Raw genomic sequence first — 26,101 nt, forward strand, 5'->3', positions numbered from 1 at the left:
AAAAAAAAAAAAAAAAAAAAAAAGCTTCCCTGATACCTGTAGCTCTTTCCGGCTCCGACACACGCAAGCACAGAGTGAGTCGGGTTTGATCCGGTCTGATCCAGTCCCACCGTGCAGCAGAGGTCAAGGACACCCCGGCGCAACCTCCACCTGTCTGCGCATGTCGGCAGGGGAGGGATTATGCCGGCGATGTGGGGGGACAGATTAAAGGGCAACACAAACAGGGATCTGGAGTGCCAATCTGCCGAGCTGCGGGCGATCCCCCACTTATAGAGCGCCGGTGGATGAGAAGTGATCGATGTCACATGTACGAGCTCTCACACACACACACACACACACACACACACACACACACACACACCCCAACAGTCCTGCATACACAAATAGGCACATGCTCAAACAAATGCCTTACTATTGCATGTTAGATGTGTAATCTAATTTGAACTCTTCCCTTCAGTAAACGTCCAACCCTGTTACCTCTCCAAACAGCCCTGAGTCATGACGAACAGAATGCTGATACAAACTCTTGCTATCTTGGTTTTAATGCGCTGTAGTTTGAAGGCACTGCAGCAAGTAATAAGCCTTGGAGCCTGGACGTGGTGTCTGTGCTCTGAGGCTTTTAAGCGCGCTGCCTGAGGAGCTTAGGCTGGGGAAAAAAAATTAGTTCCTCCTTTGGATTCACTTGTTAAAAACGTACTTTCACAGGCAAGCTTTCACATTATTTAGTTTTGGTTTGATTCTGGCTGTGTTCTCGCATATTATTCTCCTGCAGTCATGCTTTTAATTCATGTCTAGCAGTTTCATCTCATTATACTATTAATTTTAATGGCTTTCCTTCCTCAATGTTTTGTAAAGCTTTTAACTGTGTTTAACTGTGTTTTGAAAACGGCTATAAATGTGAAGTTTACTGTAATTCAAGTCTTGCTGCTCAAGTAATTGTCTAAATTGGAATTCATGAATATAAGAGGAAACATTTTATTGCGCCTCCGCTGCTATCTGACAGCTTAGAGCAGCAAAGAGCACAATCAGTGCTGGATAGCGTAGCATTAATGCTGGTTGTTATAAGGGGAGAAAGCATTTTATTGTAACAACGCTCACTATAAAGGTAATTCTGCGTCCAAATGCTGACATCAGTGGAAAATGTGCACTACACACACTTAAAAATTTGCCACTTGGGGAATGTGATGTTGTTGGTGTTGGAAAGTGTTTAAGTTAAACACACAGAGGGGAGAACGCAATCCAGATGAGTTAATAATGCTCTCTGAAAATACGCACTTTACACACAAATACTCATGACCGTACGCACACTCATGACCTCCGTTCAACAAACACACATGCAGAGACACGTGCAGATGCGCCGACGTCACCCCGGACACAGATTCGTCATGTCCTGCGCCCTTATCGTTGTTTAAGATGTTCAGCTTTCAACAGGCCCTCAGATTCTCCCTCTTTGTCTCTCCTTTGGTTCCTTGCTCTTCCTCTCTCCATCTCCGTCCAACTGTTTGCCGCCATTCACAAAAGCAAAATGTGAAAAACACGCTCGCCTCCAAACACTGATTTAATTAGCTGATTTAATTAACTGATTACAAAACTTCTATCTCAATGCTACAAATGGCAGCCAGCATTATTAATCTTTATGGCAATAACGCTGCACTTCCCACTCGCTGCTGAAGCTGTTGCACTGAAGGAAACAGGACAGCTGCCCTACTTACACACCACATGTATACATACTTACAATCGAACTGCTGTAAAATTCAAATGCACCCACTATGATATGTACTAAGTGAACACGCGCACGCCCACACATATGCACGGTACATCAGCGTGCCTTAATTCCGAGGGGACAGGTGCTGTGAAAAAATAAAAACACTTTGGTTCAGAAACCTGATCTCAGCGGTGCCCATAAGCTGTCACTTCTGCTCTCCTGCTGCGATTACTTCTGTGAAGGTGTGTGTGTGTGTGTGTGAATCCAAGTCTCAAGTCATTGTCTGTCGTCTTTCTCTAACAAAGGAAAGAGAGGGTCCCAGTTAAATTAGCAAGTTTCATTCCATCAATGTTCATCATTATTTCATGGACTCCTGAATATTTTATTTACTGTGTGTGTGTGTGTGTGTGTGTGTGTGTGTGTTAGTGTAGGCATGTCTTCCCGGTTTTGTGTATAGGCGTGCACGTGTGTTTGTGAGTGTGCACGTCTTCATACTGTGACTGTGTGTATGATATTGTGTGTGTGTGTGTGTGTGTATACGCTGGGACATTAAGTATTAACTGAGCTGGGGGGCTCAGAGATGAACGTCCGGGTCCTCTACTATCCCAGCATGCTCCGCTGCTCTCCTGTCTCGCCTTTCCAGGATAGGAGCCTGGGGAGCTGTCAAGACGCACTGCACCGCTTTTTCTCAGCATGCACGTGTCCGTGTTTATGTGTGTGTGTGTGTGTTAAAAGTGTGCTTTTGTGTGCGCATTGTCTGAGAATGGGAGGCGACTCATGCAAAACCCAGATGAGTTAATAATGCTGTTTGAGAATCCCTTCTTCAAAACACACACCCATTCTCAGACAGACACATGCTAACACACACACATGCACATGCACACACACACTGATACACACAAACAGGCACACATGGGACGCTGCCTCGCTCCCTCCCTGCATGACATGTTCTTGTCTGTCCCCTCCTATTCCCTCATCCTTTCGTTTCACGAACGCAGAAAAAAAAAAACTGAAGAAGAAAAGACAGATTGAGGAAAGAGACGAGCAAGAGTCTGTTTCGACGAAGCGCTGACATGAAGCAGGTGTCACCAGTAAATTTCTTGACTGCCATACCCCCTCAACCCCCTCCCTTTCTCTCAATCCCACTTTTTTGGCGCTTTCTACCTCAGCGCCCCCTCCATTCCTCATCATTCGTTCTCCACCCTATCTGGGTCATCCTTTCTTCTGCTTCCCAGCGGGCGTACAGTAGGTACAGAACAAGGCGAGGAAAAAAGAAAAAAAAAAATTAAGAAAGAGAGAGGGGAGGAAAAAAAGAAAAGAAAAGCAGCTTCTGACAAAATATCCATGGAAGAGAGTCCAGCACCCCAAAGTCTCCGCGGCTCCCATCACCGACAGTTCTTTTACCAACTCCACACGCTGAGACAATTATATATCTGTGTGTCTGTGTTGTAGTTGCCAGCCTGGGGAGCAGAGCATCAGACTCTGGCTGGCATACTGGTGATGGAAGATTGTTTTGGCTCTTGTTGTTGTTGTTGCGTTGGCCCTCTGCTTAGTTAAAGAAAAAAGTGAAGACAAAGAAAAAGATATAGAGAAAAAGAAGAACAAGAACAAGAAGAAGAAGGAGAAGAAGAAGGAGAGAGCTCTGTGCTTTCATGTCAACATCAGTGGACTGAACAAGAGCACACCGCAGCGGGGCCCGATGCACCAGAGACCAGGGAGAGGCTCACACACACTGTAACCATGCAGATGAATATACACTCACTCACTCACACACACACACACACACTTAGATGTGCAGCAGGAAGCAGTGCGCTGGGCTGGAAACACAGATTTTCAACAGATTGTAAAACTGAAGACCACTCAGGGGAGAGAGGGAGGAGGAGGAGAAGGGGAAGAGAGAGAGAGAGAGAGAGAGAGAGAGAGAGAGAGAGAGAGAGAGAGAAAAGGTAGGACAAGAAGAAAGTAAATGGAGGATAGAAAAATGAATTGGAGAAAACAGACGGGTGGGTGGTGGAACATGGAGAAACACCTTTCCTAACTACACCAGAGTGCACTATGCACACACGCACATACACATACACACATACGCACGCATGCATGCACGCACACACGCACGCACACACACACACACAGGTGCTGTTTCTGGGCTTGGTTCCGCTGCAAACAAGAGATAAGGGACTGGAGGGAGAGGAAGGCAGAAGAAGGAGGGATGGCGAGAATACAGAATGGTGGGAAATTAGAGAAGAGGCTCTTCAGAGGCGAGAGAGATCACAAGAGACAGCTCAGGGAAAACAACATCCTGCAGGTGATGACACACACACACACACACACACACACACACACACACACACTGATTCACTGTTCACACTTATAAAGAAATCACACAAATACAAACTAGTCCCACAGGCCGCATGAATGGAAGGAAGAGGCAGCGGCAGAGGGATGACAAACACACACACACACACACACACACACACACGGAAGCAGACTGCGAAAGAGAACAAACGCAGACACAAAGACCTTCAGACCTTCAAAGTCGAGTTAACATTTAACTAGTTTAGTAAATCAGCACACATGGAGCTTGTGTGTGTGACCTGAGATTGTAAGTGCATGTGTTTGTGTGAGTTTGTGTGTGTGTGTGTCTCAGAAACAAGAGATGGGGCTTGTGTGAAGAGGCCACATAGAGGAGGACGACAGGATGAACACAGTGAAGGTAAATAATGAGTTGCACTGACACGAGGGCACCACGGCATGTCCTAACAACTGGGTGACACTGTGTAAACATCAGACAACCATATGAAATCCCCAAACAATCACACCGTCTGAGATCAATGGCTCAAAATGCCACTCCTTGGCTCATTTAAGGGGATGCAGAAGAATTAATTTGACAGACTGACAAGTGGGAAAAAATGAACAGAAAGAACGGCGGACTGGCACAAACAAGGCAGACAGGAAGGAAGGCCAGTCAGAAGGACAAACTGATAGGTGGATGACCTATTTATTGGATAAAAGGAGTGACAGGCAGGCCGGCAAACAGACAGGTAGACGGATGTATAAACCAGGAAGAGGGAGAGAGAGATGGACTAGCAGACATATGGACATGTCGGGTATGACAGAGATAGCACGCCGAAAGCTGGGAATTTGTGCAACCATGGGGGACAGCAAGCCCTGACACATGATTATAAATGAATGAGAGACGTGTGCTAAAAGAGGCTGACACTCTGGGGAGAAGCGCACACAAACCCTCGCTGAGAAAATGCCATCCCTGGAGTATAGGCGACCAGATGGACAGGTAGAAAGGAAGCAGTAGCAGAGGAGTGATTCCCAGATTTGCTTTTGTCTTCCTCCAAATCTTCTGCTGGTGAGGGCCCAAAGCATCAGAAACCAATCCAAGTTGCAGACACACACACACACACACACGCTCTCTCACAAGCAGGTAGATAGAAGGATGGAGAAATTATGAGACGGAGTGACAAACACTGAAAAAATGTGTGAAAGCAAAGAAGCGGGAGGGAGAGCGGGTGCGTGTCAGTGCCTGAAATAAGCCTGATGGCAGCTGTCGGCTTCTATCTGATGGAAGGGAGAAGAAGAGGAGGAGAGACAGAGAGAGAGAGAGAGAGAGAGAGAGAGAGAGAGAGAGAGAGAGAGAGAGAGAGAGAGAGAGAGAGATACAGAGAGGGACGGAGAGAGATGCAGAGATGACAGAGTGAGCACAGGTAAGAAATGAGAGACGGGGCAAGAGACACAAGGAAACACTGAGGGAGGGACAGACTGAGAGATACGAGAGGAGGCAGAGATAGCATCTCTTATTCCACAGGGACCACATCCCATTCCAGATATCCACAGCAGTCAACACTGTCAGAAACCATATGCCAGCAAGAGAGTATATGTGCGTTTGCATGCGTGTGTGTGTGTGTGTGTGTGTGTGTGTGTGTGTGTGTGTGTGTGCGGCGGTAGGTGAACATGCATCGAAGTCACTTTACTTTCACCTCAAAGTTGAATTAATCAAAAGGAGATGTGGCAAAGATGACAGCTAACATGTGTATGGCATACATATGTATAAACGCATTAAAATGCAACGTTACTATCGAGCCAACACACACACACACACACACACACACACACTCTCAAGCACAGAGATCGTTGGATACAAAAGTGGGGAATGAACAACATGTTCTAACCTCAATTCAGTGACACTGCACAGAGAGCACAGAGAAGACAGTCAACGAGTTTGAAGCTGCTCAGTCCCTATCCTCTAACACACACACACACACACACACACACGCACGCACGCACGCACGCACACACACACCCCCACTCCCCCCCCCCATTGATTGTGGTTTAATACAACATTTGTCATTTTTTGTTGCTTTGAACATAATTGCGGAGGTCAGTCTATAAACTGTGATGAATGTTTACAGCGGGCAGTTTGGCAGCAGTGGAAAGTAACTACATTTGATGATCATTTTTTCAATAAATCAATTAATCATTCTGTCAGAAAATAGTGAATACACAAAGTGATTTTTACATTTCCAGATATTTTCCCATAACTGGTACTTTTACTTTTGAAAAAGGAGCTGAATACTTCCACCACTCCGCTGTGGGTAATCCTTTTACCAATTATCTACATTTTCTGTTCTGAATAAGTTTAACTAACTTTGGAGTTTGTTTTAAAACATGTATGACATTTAACTTTAACCTAATGGCCAAAACTATGAAAACATGATCTTGCGTGTCTATCGTGACCTTTAAATTCTAAACTCTCTGTTTCGATTTGATGTTTTAGAGCCTTCCATCTGTTCACTGTCATGTTTCTTAACTGTGTGACTAAATATAGCTCTGGTATTTTTTGCACAGTGTGCATAAATGTCAACAAAAGCTGAAGTGCGGTGACAAAATGCAGGCACTTGTGTGGCATAGGAGTACACAGTATACTAGTCAGATCAAAATAGGCTATTTCTGTCATTATTTAATTATAAATGGATGACGGTACTTTATGTTAAATTCTTAAAACTTTTTTTTTGATGACTAAAAGGGACGGACCTTTGGTCCTTGTTACTTTGTTAGTCAGATGTTTGTAGCTGGAGAGGACTTCCTTAACAGCTAAACAAACATGACGCATCAGCATCTGCTGCGGATGTGGATCATTGCACTGATTACTGCACTCCCCTTAGAAATTGTGCCTGTTGTCATCCTAATGTACAACAAAGGATTATCCCACTATTTCTAAAATGAGATTCTGAATAATTAACTTACCCCTTTTTATTCAATTTCTCGGTTTTACAATACGGTTAATTGAAACGGAAATTAAACCACTGGGACTGTTCTGCATCATCCATACTGCTCAGTGTTTGTGCAGTCGAGATGGATGGTGGTCAGATCTCATCCTCACTCCCCAACAATTTTCACTTCAGAGGTGCAGCGAGATGTACTGAACACAGCCTCTCAACAAGGTCCTGGTCCGATTGCTTTGCTCCCAAGTGAAATTACACAGCCCGGTTTTCTTATACGGCCCAATAAACTGAAATAAGGGGAGAGCACTTCTAGTTTGAAAAAGCTGCTCCAACTGATTTAGCTGTAAAAATGACCCCCAGCTAAGGAGACCAACACAGACTGGCGCTCTTCACATTAGACTAGTGACCCAGGAAATACAGCAATCAGTGTGAAATGTGTAAAATAAGTTGACGAGAGAGGACTGACCAAGGAAATCCAAGCCTTTAAAATAAAATGCAGGACAAAGTAGCTCTTTCTCATGTGGAAAAACCATTTTCTAGCGCTTCACTTTGCCACCACTGATACCCGATTTTCATCACAGTAGGAATGTCAGAGAGTGTTAAATGCAATTGCTTTGTGTAGGTAAATAAAGAAGATTGTGTGTTGGTGCTACATTCAATCTGTAAGAGTAGATAGTAGCTTCAGGACTTAACATGCACAAGTGTATGTCAGTGTTGCTTCATGTCATGACAGTCATACCGATCCGTGACCTGAATGACACAAGTAGAAAAATTATATGAATGAAAATGGCTTAGCCGCCAAAAATATATTCAAACGTGGAATAACAAGCTGCACACCTTAAAACTTACACATTATTAGCATTCATCTGGAGCCATGTGTCTGACCACCTGGCAAATCAAAGTCCAATATTCACTCTCTTTCAGTTCTACCTTTGGACCCACCAGCTCCTACAGAAAATAACAAGCACTTAAGCTGCTAAAAGCGCCACTAGCTAGTCGCTAACTTTGACTGCCTGGTGTTTGGTGCTGAACAGGAAGTGTACAGTGGATTTATCTGAGCTTTTTATGTTTGAAAAACAGCTACCCACATCTGGAAACACCACTGATGAGAGACGTGGGAATGAAGCAAAGCAGTGAATTTGCAGGGGGGAAAAAACAAAACACTGAGCTGCAAAATGCTTAAATTGTCCATAGAAATGAAGGGAACAGCAGAAAGTCACTAAAGGTGAACTTTTTCACATTCAATTAGTCATGTGATCAACATAGAAATGTTGATTACAGCAGCTCTTATAAATCAGTTTCTGAGTGCGTAACTGCATGTCCACAGCAACTGACCACTGTTTTTAATACAGAAATGGACAGACAACTTTATTTTATGATTTCTCATAACTGCGACCTTCAAGTCTCAAGTCTGCCTCTGTATTGGGACTGCTCGATGAATCATATAAAGAAAGGGCAATTCAATACTGACTGCTGCTATTTTCCAAATCGCTTGAGGCTGTGATTTTTTTTCATTATTATTATTAAATGCAAAAAAAATAAAATATGTTTCAGACAGCTTCCTACACAACTTAATTTGGTGCTGTGAAGAATCTTCTGGCCAGTAAACAAAGATACATGCTGGAGAAAAATCCTTCAGCACATTTAAACCGAGCAAATCCTTAAGCACCTCTGTCTCACGACTGCACTTTCATTTATGCATTATGTATTATCTTAAAGCAGTGAAATTTTAATTCAAATGTGGGGAAAAAAAATAAAAATACTGTGTCAAAATGCAATTCAACTCATGCCAAAGTGCACAATTCAGAAAACAAAAACCTATGATGTTTTTGTCAATACTGCGCAAGCCTTTCTCTCTCACCCTCCGGCTAATGCTGTCTTGAAATAACCTTACAGACCTTTAATAAAAATACAAAAAAACCCCCAAAAAACACACACAACACATTTTAAATCACTGCCATTCATGAAACATTTTGATCCTCTGGCAGTTTTATGACCGGCAAGCCTCTGTGTCTGCCTGCCATAGCTAACCCACTGGATACACAATTCCCTCTCTGAGATGTATGAGAGAAGAAGAGACGGGTATGAACGTGGAGCGTTTGGGTTTAACATTATAAATCTATGTTTTCAAACAGCTGACAGCTACGCTTATAAAACACCAACAGACGGGGAAGACAACTTGAAAACAAAAGGCTGTAACTCATCAGTATTTTATAGATGAATAGATGCATGATTCTTTATCTCCGGACTGGATATTGCGCTTCATTATCATGATAATGTTGTCAGAACTGATTAATCAAAGAACTGTTTATCTGAATTTTGTGGCTGGGGGTGCGTTGTAAAGAATGTTGTAAAGGGCATTGTAATGGACCCCTGCGTGCAGTTGTTCATCTCAACCACTTCAGACAAGGCTCCAAAAGGCCAGAACACCATGTCCGACCTTTTCACCCCATCACACACAGACACACAGACACACACACACACACACACAATACACACTCTCTGAAACGCCAAAAGGGCTGACCTCTTTACGCTGATTAACATTCCATAGGAGGAGGAGGGGGGAGACGAAGAGATACTTTTCCTCACCTTCTTGCCCTCATTTTTCCTTTTTTTTTTTTTTTTTACTCCATGCTTTCTTTTTGCTCTCTGTACCGCCAACTGCTCACTCCATCTCTCCTTTCACTACGGCCTTTCTTTCTGTTTGCCTACTTGAACGCAATTATCCCTCCATTCCAGTGTCCTCCTCCTCCGCGGCGCTTTTATTAAGCTCTTTGTACGTCTCTCTACCCCCATCTCCACTTTCTCCGTTTTTCAAAGTTACTGTGTCTATGCATGTACGTATGTGTGGTGAGCGAGAGTGTGTGTGTGTGTGTGTGTGTGTTTGTGTGTGTTGTTCAGGCATGTCAGGGCAGGCATGTTTCTCAGCCTACAAGAACTTGACTGACTCAACACATTGGACCGTGTGTGTGAACGTAATTCACACACTGATTTACACTTATGAATACTTACATTTCTATGTATGTGCAGCTGCCTGAACATAGGCAGACACACACACACTTTCTCATTCTAGCCATCAGAATAACAAAGAAAAAACAATAACTAGGTGTTTCATTAACCATTACACACCTCCTCTGCTTTATTAAGTCCTGTGACTCATGTTGGTCTCCACACCTGCTTTCTCAGAGCTTTTTGTGGCCGTTGGTGTGCGCTGGCACGTGGCAGCTTGTGTGTGTGTGTGTGTGTCTTCTATGGTGAAGCTTTGACCCAATAAAGACTGTGTGGACATGGTATTTGACTCTTGAAATCCAAACACTGTGGTTTGCGGACGCGCTAGTTCTCGTGCCAGATTCTTGATGGATTGTCAGTTGGTACAATTTCTCCTCTTCACTATAATTCCCTTGCTCTTTAAAACATGGGGGAAAAAAAAGATGCATTCAGGTGTTTAATTAGTTGAATGAGCATAACAGACAGATTCTGTTAAATGCTACAAATCTATGTTTTCTTTGCTGCCACTTATATAAAGAAGGGTGAGACAATAATAGAAGCAGCTGTAAATGTAATGTAGTCCAACGCAACACTACAATTAAATACAGCTCCCACATTACCAGAGTTTAATTAACACTTGTCTGCCATGGTGTCAGCACAAACTGAACATCATAAACTCAACAAAAGGTAGAACAGCGTCTGAGCTGGAGTTTACAAAAATGAACTTCTAACTGTAATACAGCGTTATTGCTAGCTCCTAACTCTTTCATATCCTCCTATCCAAGCCGTATAGAGAGGTAACTTTCAGGTCAAATCCATTCCAAGCTATATTATCTAACATTTCACCTTAAAGTATATCTACTCTACAATCTGATTGAGAGTCAAGCTCAAACAGTGAAGCTGATTAAAGGTACCCTGTAGAGTTTTTTTTTTTTCTCCACCACTGGCAGCGTTATGAGGCGATGTGGTTCCTTTTTCTGTTTGTTCCTTCCTGTCAATGGTTTCACATCATTTCACTGATCTACAGGTGACTCAATTGGTGAGTAGAGGTGAGTCCAAACAGAAACTTCACAGCTGCCTTCAAAAGGTCGACAGGATATTTATTGACAACTATTTTGATAATCAATAAATTATTTTTCAAGCAAAAACATTACATTACAAAAATTATCTGTTTACAGCCTTTAAATTGTGTTGATTTGCTAGTTTTCTTATGTGATTATAAACTGATCTTTGGGTCATTTTCCGATTTTTCAAGCAGGAAACTGTTAATGAAGAAAAATAACTAGAAAGTTGAGAGCACATTAATATGTACTTTCACTTTCTAAAACATAAAAAAGGTAACTGAAGTCCTTAGTTGCTGAAATGAAAGAAAATTTCCAAACTTCTTAACGTCCTCGGGCTGTGTGAGAAGCTTCTGAGGAACAAAAATGATCTGATACATCCGAACTCTTAAGTTTCTGACTCAACCACACATAATTCATGACAAGTACCTTCACATAAAACCAGAATTTATTCTTGTGACACACATCAAAACCTGCTCGCTGCTCACGAAAGGATAATCTGGGTAAACGCTCACACACACACACACACACACACACACACACATCCACCCACACACACACAAACAAGGCGAATGACAAAAGAATCCTCCTTCACACAGAAAAGTGAACAACACAAAAAAAAAACAGACCGAGGCGAGCGGCACACAGAGCGTGACAGACTTTCAGTTATGACTTATTACTTGGGGGAGAAAAACAAATAAGCGATGGAATAATGAAGAGACAAAAGACGGATGAAAAGAGACCTGGCACACCTACGAGCAAATGCATCTTTACAAGTCAGGCAACCGTGCATACAAGACCACACAGCCACATGTCTCGTGTAGACCGCTCGCACAAAGAGAGAGCAATCAACAACAAAAAAAAAAGCATGCATATCTGTGTGTGTGTGTGTGTGTGTGTGTATGTGTGTGAGTGTGTGTTTGTGTGTGCAGTTGAGTGTGAGCCAGACTCCAGCTGAGAGGGGAAGCAATAGCAATTCCCACTGACCTGAAAACTAGCTTACCAGCCACCTCAAAATATAGAGGAATGGAAGAAAAAAAAAAAAAAAAAAAAAGAAGAAGGAGAATGTCAGTGAGCACAAAGGCGATGAAAATACAGAAGGCGAGATTTAGAAATACTCGGAGAACGGCCTCGGCGTGGAAAAGATTTGAAACAACACACGCCCAGGTGCAGTGAGGGATTACGGGAAGGAACAGGCCCCGACACCCCTTTGTACTGCCGGCTCAAGGGAAAAGAATGAGGGGGAAAGACGAGATAGAAAGAAGACGGGCGGACAGAAAAAGGACGAAGGGATCATGTGTGCTGCATCTGCACACACCCAGCAGGACAAAAACAAAAAGAGAGTGTGTGTGTGTGTGTGTGTGTGTTGAGAGTGTCTCTGTATGGGTGTGTAGATGTGTGGGAGTGTGTCCCTATTTTGCTTTTGTGACTCCCGAGGTTCCCCGCGGTCAAGAGCGGATCCTCTTTCTCTCTCGTGCCCTCCTTTCATACACTCGTTCCCCCTCTTTTTTTTCTCTCTTTTTTTTTTATACACTCACTCCTAGTTCCCTCCCTCTCTTTTAGCGCAGCGCTGAATGGCCCTCTCTCTCTGATGAGTGACTGATGAATGAAGTAGCTCTTTGAAGTCAAGAGTCACAGCAAGGCTGGTCAAGCGTGAAGAGATGTGTATAAGAGACAGGGGGTCAGGAGGGGGGTATATTCAACAAGGGAAAACGTCAAACAGTGAACATCCATAAAGTCAGTTGAGGGACGGAGGCAGAATGTGTGTGGTAGCAAAGGAAGAGTGTGAGAGAGAGAGGGAGAGAGAGAGAGAGAGAGAGAGAGAGAGAGAGAGAGAGAGAGAGAGAGAGAGCGTGGTCTGCATTTTTGCATGAGTGCCTCCGAGTATTTGCATTGTGGCGCTCAACATGCAAAAGGCCGCCTCACGCAAGTGGGAAACAACCCAAGACCTGATGAAGGGTCATCTTTCCTGGAACAGGCCCTCTGGACTGCACGTACCGCCCGGAGGTCTTTGGGTTTTCGTGGGCCTCAAATGCCTCTACGCTCCTTCTTTTATTGCCGTGGACACTCGGAAACAAACAGACATAGATTTTGTGAAACAATACTCTAACTGTGCTACCCCACTTCAATTACTTTTAGTGGTTTTCCTCTTGTTCTTGTAGCATTACAGTCATTGCTTTGGTTTTCTATTGCCTTCTGCAAATGATTAGCCTTTTCATCTTATGTCCTTGGCATTTTTCTTTGTTTAAATGTGTTAACTACCTAATTTCCATTGTTTCCTTCATTCAACCCCACTCCCCCGCTGCCCTTTTAGTGAGGAAAAGGGATTTTGCCTTCAATAGGATGTCAGTGTACACAAGGATTTGTTTTGCACCGACTTCCCTGATTAAAGAAAGCTTAAATTAAACAGAAAGATCTTTTAATTTACTGAGGGCACAATGATACATTCATTTCTGAAAGCTCTTTGAGGAAACTCTTGAGCAACCACCAACAATTTCTTGGCTTTCTAAGAATGACACCAGCATCCATGGCTGTTTGCTGTTTCGATGGCAGCAACATGACAGGTGGCCTCCCAGAAAGCTGTCTCGTAGTGACTGTTTTGGCTTGATTCGTCCAGTACATGCAATTAGAGAGGTCGATGATTCAAACATCTCAGACTGTTATTAGCCAGTTTGGCAGCTGGAGTCGACTGATTTATCCTTCAATGATACATTACATCAGCAATTGGGAGCAACCTCCACCACCTTAGTCTATAGACTTCAATATGTCGACAACCATGGAATGGATTGCCATGAAATTTTGTACAGACATTTATGTTCCCCAGAGGATGGATCCCACTGACTTCTAATGGATCCCCTGGTTTTTCCTCTAGCAGCACCAGCAGTTTCACATTTGTGATTCAGAGAGAAATGCCTCAAGATTTTATGAACGTTGATGATGAACGTTGGTGACCAGAATCAGAGTCATGTTTATTGCCAAGTAGGTGTTCACATAGTAAGAGCTTAAATATAAAATAGATTATTTTTTTCAATAGAATATTTACAATAAAATGGGAGAATGTGCAATAGTTACAGTATGAAAAACAAGTATATGTAAGCAGGTGATCAAGGCAATCAGTGGGTCAAAACTGTAAAATAGGCTGTAGACTCATAGTCTTGTCTGAGGTTTAATACACAGAGCCCAGTGTGAGTGGGGCAGAGGCTTTAGCAGGAAAGAGGAAGCGCTTCGACTCCTCACCAATACATGATGGTCCAGGGATTATCTAAAAATATTTGCCTTGATTTGGATCTTATGAGTAGCTGATGAACGTATTAGCCTTTCCTCTCCATGTGTATCTACTATAACACACACAAGCCCTTTTAAATTTAAGACACTGCACTGACTCCTGAAAATAGTCTACCCTCAGCGGGACTGGGTTTTCCCTTCCTATTAAACTCTTAACAGCTAGTCTATGTGCTTGTTAGGACAACCCAAGGCGAGATGTGAAATATTGATATATTTTGTATTTTTTTCATGTACTAATCTTCCGAATGCCACAACAGTATAGACGGCATGCGCGGCAGCTACTAAAAGAGATTCAATAGGTTTTCTGCGTTTATGTGAGAGCCTAGAATAAAGTATTAAAAAAATGGGAGCAGGTTGAGGTTTGGTTTCTTTCTCAAAGACACTTTGACGGACGACTCAAGGCTGTCAGCAGATATATTACATGTCGAAACGGATCAAACCGGAGATTTCACTGTTACAAGACTACTTCCTAAACTTATCTTGTAAGGTTTCACAGCAGATCACAGGAGTTGAGTGGCTGAATGGGTATGTAAGACCCACACTCTATATATTACCTTTGTAATTTGGCAATCACCCCAAGACCACCAGATTCCTTTCTATCTGTGCACACGAGGAAAATAGAGATGAAAAAAAAAAAAAAGTACAGTTCCCCAGGGTAAGCGAGAGAGAACACTACACTCCTCCCGTGTTTATCTCAATCTCACATCAGATCAGATCACTGGCGGATAAAAGCCCTTCCTGACACATCACTTCCTCTCTCTGGAGGAAGCTGACACGTGCTGGGAACCGAAAACGACAGTGTGGTGGCTGTCTCTTATACACATCTACCTACATACTCGTGGCCCAGATCCACCGTGCCGTGCAGGGTGAAGAGGAGGAGGAGGAGGAGGCAGAGCAGCGAGAGACAAAGAGGTGAAGAGACACTAAGAATAGTATAACTGGATTAGCTTTAATACTGACCTTTATTCAGCAGGGTGACACTCCCTCGCTCTCTCAATTGCTCTTTACAGCAGTTACAGAAGAGGCCTGTCCTACTTTTTCGCTGTTTAGCTCCACAATTGGCTGTGTTGAGATTTCCAGATGAGGCGACTTATTTATTTAACCCTCCTTAGACCAGATATGTTGGATCTAAAAAGAGTTTGCCTGTGTATATGTGGAGGGGTGATGTGGATGATTGTGCAGTGTGAGCAGTTACAATGAAAATCTGTTTCATATCAAAATAACTATTTGTAAGTGTAATTTTCACATCACAACAGCTGCCATTTTAATGACATGACAACAATGCCTCAACAACGTGTAATAAAAGTGGAATGAAAGTGAAGCTGGCGACAGTTTTGTCAGCTATAAAGACAACGGTCTGCAGCTAATTTGGACAGCTGTACTTAATCATTCATTCCATTCATTAATTCACTGGTGAAAGTGCAAAAATGAAAACCCATGGCAGCGGTCTGGTTAATATCCTCCCTGCATGCTCATGTATGCACCGTTTATGCTCGACTAAAGATGCTTTCACCCAAGAAGAAGAAGAAGCCTCACTGTGCAACATATAGCAAGCTGAAAGTGAAAGTAGAGCCTCCAGAAGTACAAGAACATATTTCAAAATCATGCTGACATTTGTAATGACGTAAATAACTAAAAATCCACCCTTGGATCTGAGTCTTGCTCAACAGTGCGTCATGTGACTCGCTTCACATGTTAGTTTCAAGACTGGTAGTTTAATCAGTGTTTCTGTTTTTTAGCACAACTTCCCAAAGGCCCTTCCCCATTGTGAGGTCGAACACCAAGGTTCGATAAAAGAAGCCAGTCCATTGGCAAGCTGAAAAAACACAGCTAGCTCAAGTCTGTAATGTAATCACTGCAGTCTAGAAACACAGTTCTGTCCACTTACAACTACAAGAATAAATGGAAAACTGATATGAGAAGAGAGCGTTGGTGAATATTACACATATGGACAAACTCAAGTTATGATGACTTTGTTAATAGTTTCAACTTATAGGCCTAATAACAAGATCTGTAATGGATTCCAATTTGCCTTAAACTATGGAAAGTAAACCCCTGAAACATGCTTCATTTTTTCTCAAAGGCAAAGACACTAAAGACAATAAAACGTCACAATAACTTTTGAATTATTTACTATTAAACTAATATCAGCTTTATTAATGAGGCATCTTAAAAAGGTTTACTTGTAAGTTGACGTTTCTAACTGGACTAACTGGTTTTAAAAACATTGGACCAATAACCATTAACTGAAGGTCCATTTACAAACATTTTCAATCTCATCTGCAGCTGATGGGATTCAGAACTCATGGTTACATGGGGAGAAAAGCTCTAGAAAAAGCAAATAAGTGGAGCTTGAGTCATTTTTTTTTTTTTTGTCAAACCTCTGTTTGAAAAAACCTTTTGTGTTTTTTCCTTTTGTGAAGAGTTCTGCTAGTTTATGCTTGGTACAAACTTTCCTTATTTCACACTAGAAATATAGAAAATATTCACAATTCAAATGACGATACCAATATCCGTAAGATATTGGTTATTCTAGAGATATTTTTTATCATTCAGCCTAAAGTATGAGAGAGACAGAACACGGAAGCAACAGTGACACATTTCGTTTGTGCTTTACCAAACGCACAGTCACACACATCAAATCACCATACAGACTTGTGAACACAGATCGCACAAGTCACACATTCACACGGCATGCACCCGCACACATGCAACCCCTGCTTGAATGCACAAATGAAGGCAGCGGACACACACAGAGACACACACACACACACAGAAAAACGTGTGCAGCTTCATAAAGGGGCAACTCTGGAGATGTACAGCTTTGCCCCGGAGTGAAGCAGACAGACCAAGTGTAGCAGAACGAGGAATCTGTGTTTTTTTTTTCCCTTTCGCTCTGTCTTTCCATGAATGGCATCAGCTCTTTAGCCGTTCTGGTGGGTCTCTAACATGCACAGATGTGCACGCACACCCACACTCTCACACACACACACACACACACATGCACACAGACAAAAGACACTGACATCCTGGGATGGCATGACGGTCAGAAAAATGGAGAGGCCTGTTGGGGAAAAAGACGTGATGAGGTGAAGGGAAGGATGCAGACACAACGCTATCATTCATTCTCTTTTTTGGGGATTTGGTAAAAGTTAGCTCAATGTGCGTGTGTGTGTGTGTGTGTGTGTGTGTGTGTGTGTGTGTGTCTAAAGAGGAGACAGTCCCAATCAGTTAAAACTCCTCCCCCTAATTCAAAGAGGCAGTGCAGGATTTGCATTTTTCCCACAATTCAATTAACACGCTTGTCAGCCTCTCCACTCCGTTCACATGCCTCCTTTGGCCATCTCTCGCTCGCATACATACAAACACTCTCCCACAGACACACATCAGCTTCATGAATAGATGTATTTATTCATAAACACACGCATGCGGAAAAATAGATGCATTTATTTGTTTGTTTACAAATAAATGAGAGGCGCTCGGGCTGATGGATGAGGAGAAGCTCCCGGGTCACATCCTGTCTGGACTTGTCACATCCACAGACATGAAAAGACAGTGCTGTGAGAGGACGCAGAGATCAGTCCCTGGGCATGTCTTTCTCTCTTCTGTCCTTCTCCAGCTCAGAAGAAGTGAAGGAGGGGGAAAGATGAAGAGTGCCATCAAGGAATAGGGCACCACGGGGTGGAGCGGGGGTGTTAAAAGAGAGACAGACACTCGGGGTCGATATGTGGCTGGAGACCAGACGACAGAGGCGAGGCCAAACCCGATTTAGAAACCAGGATCTAGGATCAGCCACAGACGCACTGACATTGCCGCGGGACTGGCTAATGACTTCAGCTCGCCTCTTGTCTGATTAATAGCCTGTAATCCCATTCTCATGGATAGCATACCATAGCATTCCGCAGCACCACTCATTAACCACTATAGAAATGCCCACTAATCATTCAGTCGCTTGTAGCTAGCAAGGCTAATGCTAGGCTAGGCTAATCAATAGACAGTAATCCTGTTGGCGGAGCTGCTGCAGCGTAGCGCCCCTCATTACCAGCCATAGAAATGTCTGCTAATCATTCCCCGCACGGCTATTTGTCCACAGGGCCGCGGAATCACTTTGGTGGCGACGGCAGTGGCGGTGGGGTGACATTTGACAGTCAGTGGCAGAGGGTGGAAGAGACAGAGTGACACACAGAGCCACAGAGGCTGTGTAATGATTAAGAAACACATCACTCTTGCTTTTCTTTACTACTCTCTCTCTCTCCCATCTGCCGTCTTGCACGTACAGCCGGACACGTCTGGAAAAGCTCTGCTCTGTGTCAGCATCATTCAAGTTTTATCAATCAATGAAAAACCCTCACCGATCTATAACGGCTAATCAATAATAAAGGGCTTACAAGCAGAGCAAAGATAACCCCTCACAGACCACCAATACAGACCATCATCCGCGGTCAAGCAGATCCCTCGCCGCGTATTGTCTTTACAATGCACTGAGGGGAAACAGCTGGGGCAAATCAATGGCGGCATCAGTCTTAACTCAACTTGAACGTACTGGTTTGCATTCTGGACAGTTTCAGTTGAGTGTTGATTCTGCGATCCTCCAGTGGACACAATAATCCACAGACTTTACCCAGACACTTTTCAGCAGTTTGGTTTTATATCAGTTCATTTGCATCCTTGATAAGATGTGTATAAGAGACAGGTTCAGCGCGCTGGTTTCTAACCTGTGGGTCGGGAAACCACCGAAGGGTCGTTATATAAATTTAAAAGGATCGCAAGGTTGATTAACAACATTGGAAAGGCTTACTGGATAATTTTACCAATTCTGGCCTCAAGAAAGTATTCAAATAAAACAGCACGAGAGGGAAGAACTACGTGTTGGTTGAACTGGTGACAACTAGCACTCATACATGAAGTCATAAGTACATTTAGCTCTGTTTTAGGAAGGTAAAAGAAGTCAAAAGAGATTGGGAACCATTGGTTTAGTGTTTAAAATATCCAAAAAGAAAGTGTTTTTAACCAGTTACCAGAGGCCAAATGACATCTTTAACTCACTCACCGGTCGACAAAGAGTCGTTACTTACCAAATTACCACAATAATTAATAGATTGTAAAGCTTGTGATTGATAAAGTTTGTGACCATTGAAAAGTTAATTAATCTATGAATGGCTCCAGCATTAAAAGGGAACAATCATGTTTGCTAAATTTTCACAATATGTCTGTGAACGCCTCAGCATGTGCCCATTCTTCGCACAGTTAACATTAGCCAGGCTGGTCCAGGTGTTAAGTCACCACTGGGAAACCCAGCTGGTTTCCAGTAAGAGAAGCAGGCTCATCCCATAACTAAAGGCCATGTGAGCCCGGTAAAACAGGCAGGGAACAACCGGCCGAAAGGGATGTGGGAATGTTTGTCGGGAATGCTGCAGCCGCAGTTGCAGGATGAGTGGACGTAACCAGCTTTGGAGCGCCTGGCCGCCAGCGCTTAAACCCAGCTAATCTGATTGGATTAACACCGACCTGCCTGGCTACACATGAGCGCACGCACGCACTTATATAGACATGGACACATTCACACACATTCACACACATTCACACGCACACACACACACACACACATTTGTACTATATGCCAATCAGCCAGGGCCGCCTCTGCAGCTTCCTGGAGTTCATCTGGATTCTGGGTTGTGCTGGCTGGCTGGCTGATGGCACCATGCTGGGCTACCACATGCACACGCATCCGCTCTCACGCCACACACACACACACTGACACACAGAGCCATCTTAGAGTGCAGTGATTTGTGCTGTGAATCTGAAACAGACCTATTCAAAGAAGAGTAATGCCCAGTGCCTGACAACCGTGCTAATTGACTAGCCCCCTCCCCAGCAATGAAACTAAACGTTTTCACCCCTCCATCCTTTATCTTTTCAATCATTCCCTGACAGCGCGCCTCCTGTCCCACACTCACCCCATCATCTTCCTCATATTGCTCTTCATCGCCTCCATCTACTCCTCTGTCCCTCTCTCTTTGCCCCCATCGTCCTCCTCCCCCTCCAGCCCCCTCTCCCTCATACTCATACATGTAATCATTCATTAGAACCAAGGCAGTTGTCCATTAGGCAAAGCGGCCATTTTGGAAATTGCAGCAAATCTTCCATGAAAAGACATTTCCTCTAATGCGGTAGTCACGCTCGGAGGGAGAGGGAGAGAAAGATGGCAAAGGAGAGAAAGAAAGACGAGGGGGCCGAGATGGAGAGAGGAGGAAAAAAAAGGGAGAGAGGGGAAAGTGAAGGAGAGAGATAGAGAGAAAGCTCCCGGCCATAAAGCCACCAAGCGGAAAGCAAGCCTGCTGTTTGATTAGAGAGTGACACCATCATGGAGGGAAGGAAGGAGGGAGGAAAGGACGGAAGGAGAGGGAGGGAAAGTGTTTTAGAGGCAAGCAGAGGGGATGAAGAGGAGGTAGGAGGGAAAGAGATGGAGAGAGAAAAACAGGCAGTGATTTGAGAGAGGACTGAGATAGAGGCAGTAAAATTAGCCCCATCACTTTGCTTACCAAGACGCTCTATGACACACTAGGATTAAAATCACACACACACACACACACTTGAGATGTGCACAAACAAGCACACACACACACAAGACAGATGGTATCCCCCATCTGAAAGTGTGGCTCTAATTTGAGTAAAGTGATAGGAACCTCCTTAACCAATTAGAAGCCCCATTTCTAAGGCCTTGCATTAGGGTCTGTGTGTGTTTGTTCTACACACTCATTACTGTGTGAGTGTGTGTGTGTGTGTGTGTGTGTGTGTGTGTGTGTGTGTACTCTGTGTGTGTGTGTATTAGTATGTCCCACGGGATCAGTGAGGAACATTAAAACTGATATAAGAGGTGGGAAATGACAAATCCACTCTGAGTGGCGCTCTGTTGAGTATGTGAGTTCTTTTCTCCCACAATGCCACTGTTCGTCTCGATCTCATCTCATCACCGATCAAAGACAGACCTGTCTCTCCTATTACCAACCATTCATCTCACTGCTGCTCGCTCCTACTTAATGCGCCTCTGCCTCTAAAGCTGACACATTTGTCACCGGACAAAACTGAGCCTTATCCATTGTAGTGGTTTTTTTTTCTCCCACAATTTATGATACACTGAATTTGAAAAACCACCATATTCAATCCAATTTCCAATGTCTCTGCAGACCCATCTGTAGAATCAAGGAATAATACAGCCATGGCAACAGGCCTGGTAAACGATACAACCAAACAGTTCAGACAGATATTCAGAAATGTCTGAACAACTGTCTCTCTCTTTTATTTAAAGGGAAACTGTTGAGCTTGCATACATAGGTTCTATTTGCTGATTTCTTCCTGTTCTACGTTTGTAGACGGAATAAATTTGAGTCTGGAATCTGAACTGCTGATCGGACAAAACCAGCAATGTGAGCACATCAGCCTGCCCTCTAGAAACCTGCGGCATTGTTTTTTTTCTTTACCATTTTGTGGTAATTTTCTGGGATGGTTCAAACATAAACACGTGTTTGTCATTAAACTAAAACGTCAAGTAAAGTAAATGTCAATTACAACGTTTCCCGTGCTGACCACTCCTCAAATGTATTCATCAGCTGTTCTTGACTTTCTCCCTGTGGAAGTGTGTTTTTTCTCTTTCATGAGGTGTACTTATACGTGCTTGAATCCAGCTGATAGAAATGGTCCTAATTCACATTTTATTTCTGCAGCGTATGAAACGTTTGTGTAAAATGCACTTGACAGCTTGAAGAGAACACAGCTGCAGAGAGAGAGACGCTGGGTCTCCACACTAGAACTGCTGCTGCAGCTGCTGCGTGGTCAAAGATTTCTAGATAGGCTGTTTCCTCTCCCCCCCCTCTTTCTTTCCTGAAAGTTGAAAAAGACACAGCTCCAAACCTTCGTCTACTATGTGGGCAGGTATCTGATGTGTCAGCCACTGAAAACTGGCTGGGGTGACAGACTGTTTGTTTCCGTCACACTGACAATACGCACAGCCGACTTGAAAGCTATGCGTACAACACTGCGCCAAGAAATCCCCTCACCACCGTTCTGTAAACACAGATGATCTTTTTCACACTTTCTCTGGGCCCTTCACCGCACTGCTACTGCCCTCAGGACAAATGTCCCTAAACAAGCATTGCCACATTGATACAAGGGAGCCAAACAAAGAGGGACACAAGGACTTAAACACACTCAGACAGAAGGACATGTAGAGAGAAAGAGGCAATGAGACAGAACAAGAAACAAACAGACGAAGAGAAAATGAGAGCGTGCTTCCAGTTTCTCTTCAGAGGAAAGTGGATGTGGAGCTGCATGTAATATGGAGCAGCACTGTTTTTCTTCAGGGTGCTATTAAGCCTATAGTCCCTTGTTTCTTCTGTCAGGAGTGATAGGATAGTCGATTATACCAGAGGCAAGATCCTCTCTGCTGCTCTCACACTCACACACGTAGACCTTACTCATCTACTCTGCCTCCCTGTCGCTTTCTGTTCCCTTGGCCTCTTCAGGTGCACACACACACCCTCTCTCGCTCACACACACACACACACACACACACACACACACACACACACAAGCTTTGAAAAAGTGCTCACAAAGTGATGAAAGGCCGTTTATCCTGCATCCACTGTGATATCTCAGCGCGCCATGCAGAATGGCCGGACGCGTTATCACCTCTGACCGGGGAAAACCACGGGAGTCAGGACCGACGCCAACAGCAAATACCAGTGCTAGTGTGTGTGTACGTGTGTGTGTCCCAGCGGTAATAATCACCCGGATTAGAGCGGAGCCAAACCCCCGCAGGGTCCCCCCGTCTCCCCACCCCCCTTACCGGCCCAGCCCTGCCCTGCCCAGCCTGCAGCTCTGAGCCCCAGTTTCAGCAGCCATGGGAAGCGGAGCAGCCGGCCTGACATCTCCACCGCGCCTGGCTGCCAGACAGATAGGCACAGAAGCGAGAAACGCTTCTTTCTTTTCTTTTAAATTCCCACATCTTTCTTACACCCTTTTGTCCTATCGATCACCCATAGCCCAAAAAACATTTTCCTGAACAAGCTTAGACAATACAAAGACACATAACCCATTCAACAAGCGTACCCTTTAACCACAAGGGTGCAGTGAAATGGAAGTTGATACAGCCGTCAATATGTCTGAGTGAGGGATGCAATATGTTGGCAACAACAATGGGGGAAGCGCAGAGAAGAAATGGGTTATAACTTCATAAGAATGCGCGTCGTGTCTGGATACCTCGCAGTCAATGTAGGGGATTATTACTGAATGGAAATGTTGCCTGGATGTATTACACTCCCCTGCCTGGAAATAAATTCAGCCGAATCTCAGTATGGGATTCAGTGGGAGGAAACCCTGATACTGGCACGTATCAACAATTGTCAGAGGCACTGTTGAGCTCCCGCGGCATTTTTGACAACGTATAGTGTTCAAATGTCAATCAACATTTTGTCTTTCAACGTGTATCATCAACCGACTATTTCAGGAAGATGCTCACACAGTCCTTTCTTTTCCCATTCTGCTTTTCTTTCAATCCATGTCACAATAAGGTCCCACCCAGTGAAGAGAAAAACCCTTTGATTTAGGATAACAAAGCGACCAATGTGGCATTATTCATTAAAGTACTGGGGGGATTTGAGTGTGTTTGTGGTATTCAGTTATGGGATTACAACACCATTATATTACCTTCTGTTATGTTGTCTCTGGTGTCACTTTTACATTCCTGTGGTATAAATTGGGACTAAAAATAGCTGCATACTCTTGTAAAGTTTTCATATTTTGTGTGAAGAAATGCTTTAAAATTTACCATTAGATTAGGCCTATTATAATTGCCTCTCCAGAGGAATAAGACTGCATTAAAGGCTGTTTTGTAGACCAGACTCAGATATGTACCAAGCAGGATTATCAAAGTAGACAGGGAGTGCGGATAATTAAGTCATTTTAAATTAGTTTGAATTTAAGTTTTAGTCTAGTGTGATTAGATTATTCAAATTTTATCTTGCAGAAACACAGCTTTGCGAGTTTGCAATGACCTCAATGTAGGTTCAAGTTCTATTTTCTATACTGTGTCATCACCGCAATACTCATCTAAAATGACATATTATAACAAAGTAATAAAGTTTAAAAGTTGCAGTGATATAAACCTCAAGAATATGTCAAAGAGTTACTGCACAGTCTCAATTTCTAACCGCGGGTTATAACCCAAATCTCACACCTGGGTTTCCTCACAATCTACAGCCAATAAACCAAACATTTCTCAGTCGTACCTTTGATTCTTCTGCTTGTTCTCCTTCTTGTTGAGGACCCCCGGCACACAGTTGGTGAGCTCGGTCCAGTCGGCGTGCAAGCCGCAGCTCCAGCCGGTGGAGAACCGGGAGAAGAGCCAGGTCTCCTTGCGGTTCGGCCGGTAGCAGGTACACTTCTTCTGGCCCGGTCTGCAGTCGCAGGGGACCTCCAGACGGACATTCTGGACCAGGTGCCTGCCGAAGGTAGTCCCCCCGGTCTTCTGGATGTGCAAAAACACGATCACGTCCTCCCCTTTGATTTGGAAATCGATCGTCCTCTCCAGGTCCCTGACGGGGAAGTAGTATTTCTTAACGTAGTGGGGGTCCGGAGTGGGGAAGATGTCCCCCTCGTCTTCCTCCGTGAAATAACCGTGCGGGGAGCCGAAATTGATCACCCCGGGGGCCACGTACTGATAGAGAATCAGCATGAAACACACGGATCCGACGACGATCAACAAGAATTTGCTGCTCCTCTCGACCATGTTCCTTCCCAGTGCGGTTCCTACAGTACGCTACCATTTCCCAGTCAAGCCGACAACAGGGAGCAGGGCGCTCGGCTTCTTCATTCTCGCTCTCCCCCGCCAATAAGGACTCGTTCTCGGGGCTCAAGAGTGGCTCATTCCGCTTCGAGACGACCGGCGAAGTTGGCTCATCGTTCACCGAGACCGTTCAACGGCGTGAAAGACGCATTGTAACTCGCTTAAAGACCCCCCCGTAGCCGACCCTCCCCCGTTTACTTTACTTTGGTTTCTGGTCTACACCACACGGACTCACTGCATCTCCATGGAGCTGTGTTCCCCGGATGCAGCGCGAAGACTACCTTTTCAACCTCTCTCACTCCCTCTCTCTCTCCCTCTCTCTCTCTCTCAAAAACAGTGAAAGGGAGAGTCGCTTTAATTTATTGGTTCACGCGTAACGACCGCGTCATCCGCCAGCAGCCAATAGCAAGTAGCCATAGATAGATAGATAGATAGATAGATAGATAGATAGATAGATAGATAGATAGATAGATAGATAGATAGATTATCGAAAAACAAAATCCCATTAAATGTATTAATAATAAAGATAATTTTTGGCTGCAGCCTAAAAATACGGTATTTTTATAATACAACCCTATCTTGAGGTTTGTGTAATAATCACGTGACACATACAAAAAAAGATAAAAATACTTAGCAACAATTAGCACAATATAAACTAAAACAATCAGGTCTGAAAACTAGATTTTGTACATGGGGATTCTCTGCAAGACTATGGCCACAAAATGGAGCATGGAGGACTCCCCATAACTGATACTGTACTTCAGTGGTGCGTTCATGTTTATGTGGAGTATGTGCGACATGATCCCTGACAAATAAATATAATAAACTAAACTAAAGTAACAACTATGACTGAAGTGAGACTACATGATTCTTTTGAAAGTAATATATTATAATATTTTTTCATTTTCAAATGAACAGTTAAAGTCCTATAAGTAATAAAACACACTCTTGCACAGTTCAATCAAACCATTATTTCTCCTGCAGA

General features: G+C 43.7%; 1 protein-coding gene across 1 annotated transcript in view; it reads right to left on the reverse strand.

The window, feature by feature from the left end:
• hs6st1a (heparan sulfate 6-O-sulfotransferase 1a) overlaps nucleotides 1–25,401 on the reverse strand; it is a 55,839-nt gene extending 30,438 nt beyond the window's left edge. The window contains exon 1 of the mRNA XM_023396994.2: nucleotides 24,560–25,401. Within this exon, the coding sequence (XP_023252762.1) occupies nucleotides 24,560–25,059 (500 nt within the window). The 5' untranslated portion in view covers nucleotides 25,060–25,401. The remainder of the gene's footprint in view (nucleotides 1–24,559) is intronic.
• Nucleotides 25,402–26,101: the final 700 nt, after the last annotated feature.

The sequence above is a fragment of the Seriola lalandi genome, unplaced genomic scaffold (assembly GCF_002814215.2).
Source record: "Seriola lalandi dorsalis isolate HSWRI2012SDOR001 ecotype SW California unplaced genomic scaffold, Sedor1 jcf7180002054989, whole genome shotgun sequence".
Classification (NCBI taxonomy): Eukaryota; Metazoa; Chordata; class Actinopteri; order Carangiformes; family Carangidae; genus Seriola; species Seriola lalandi.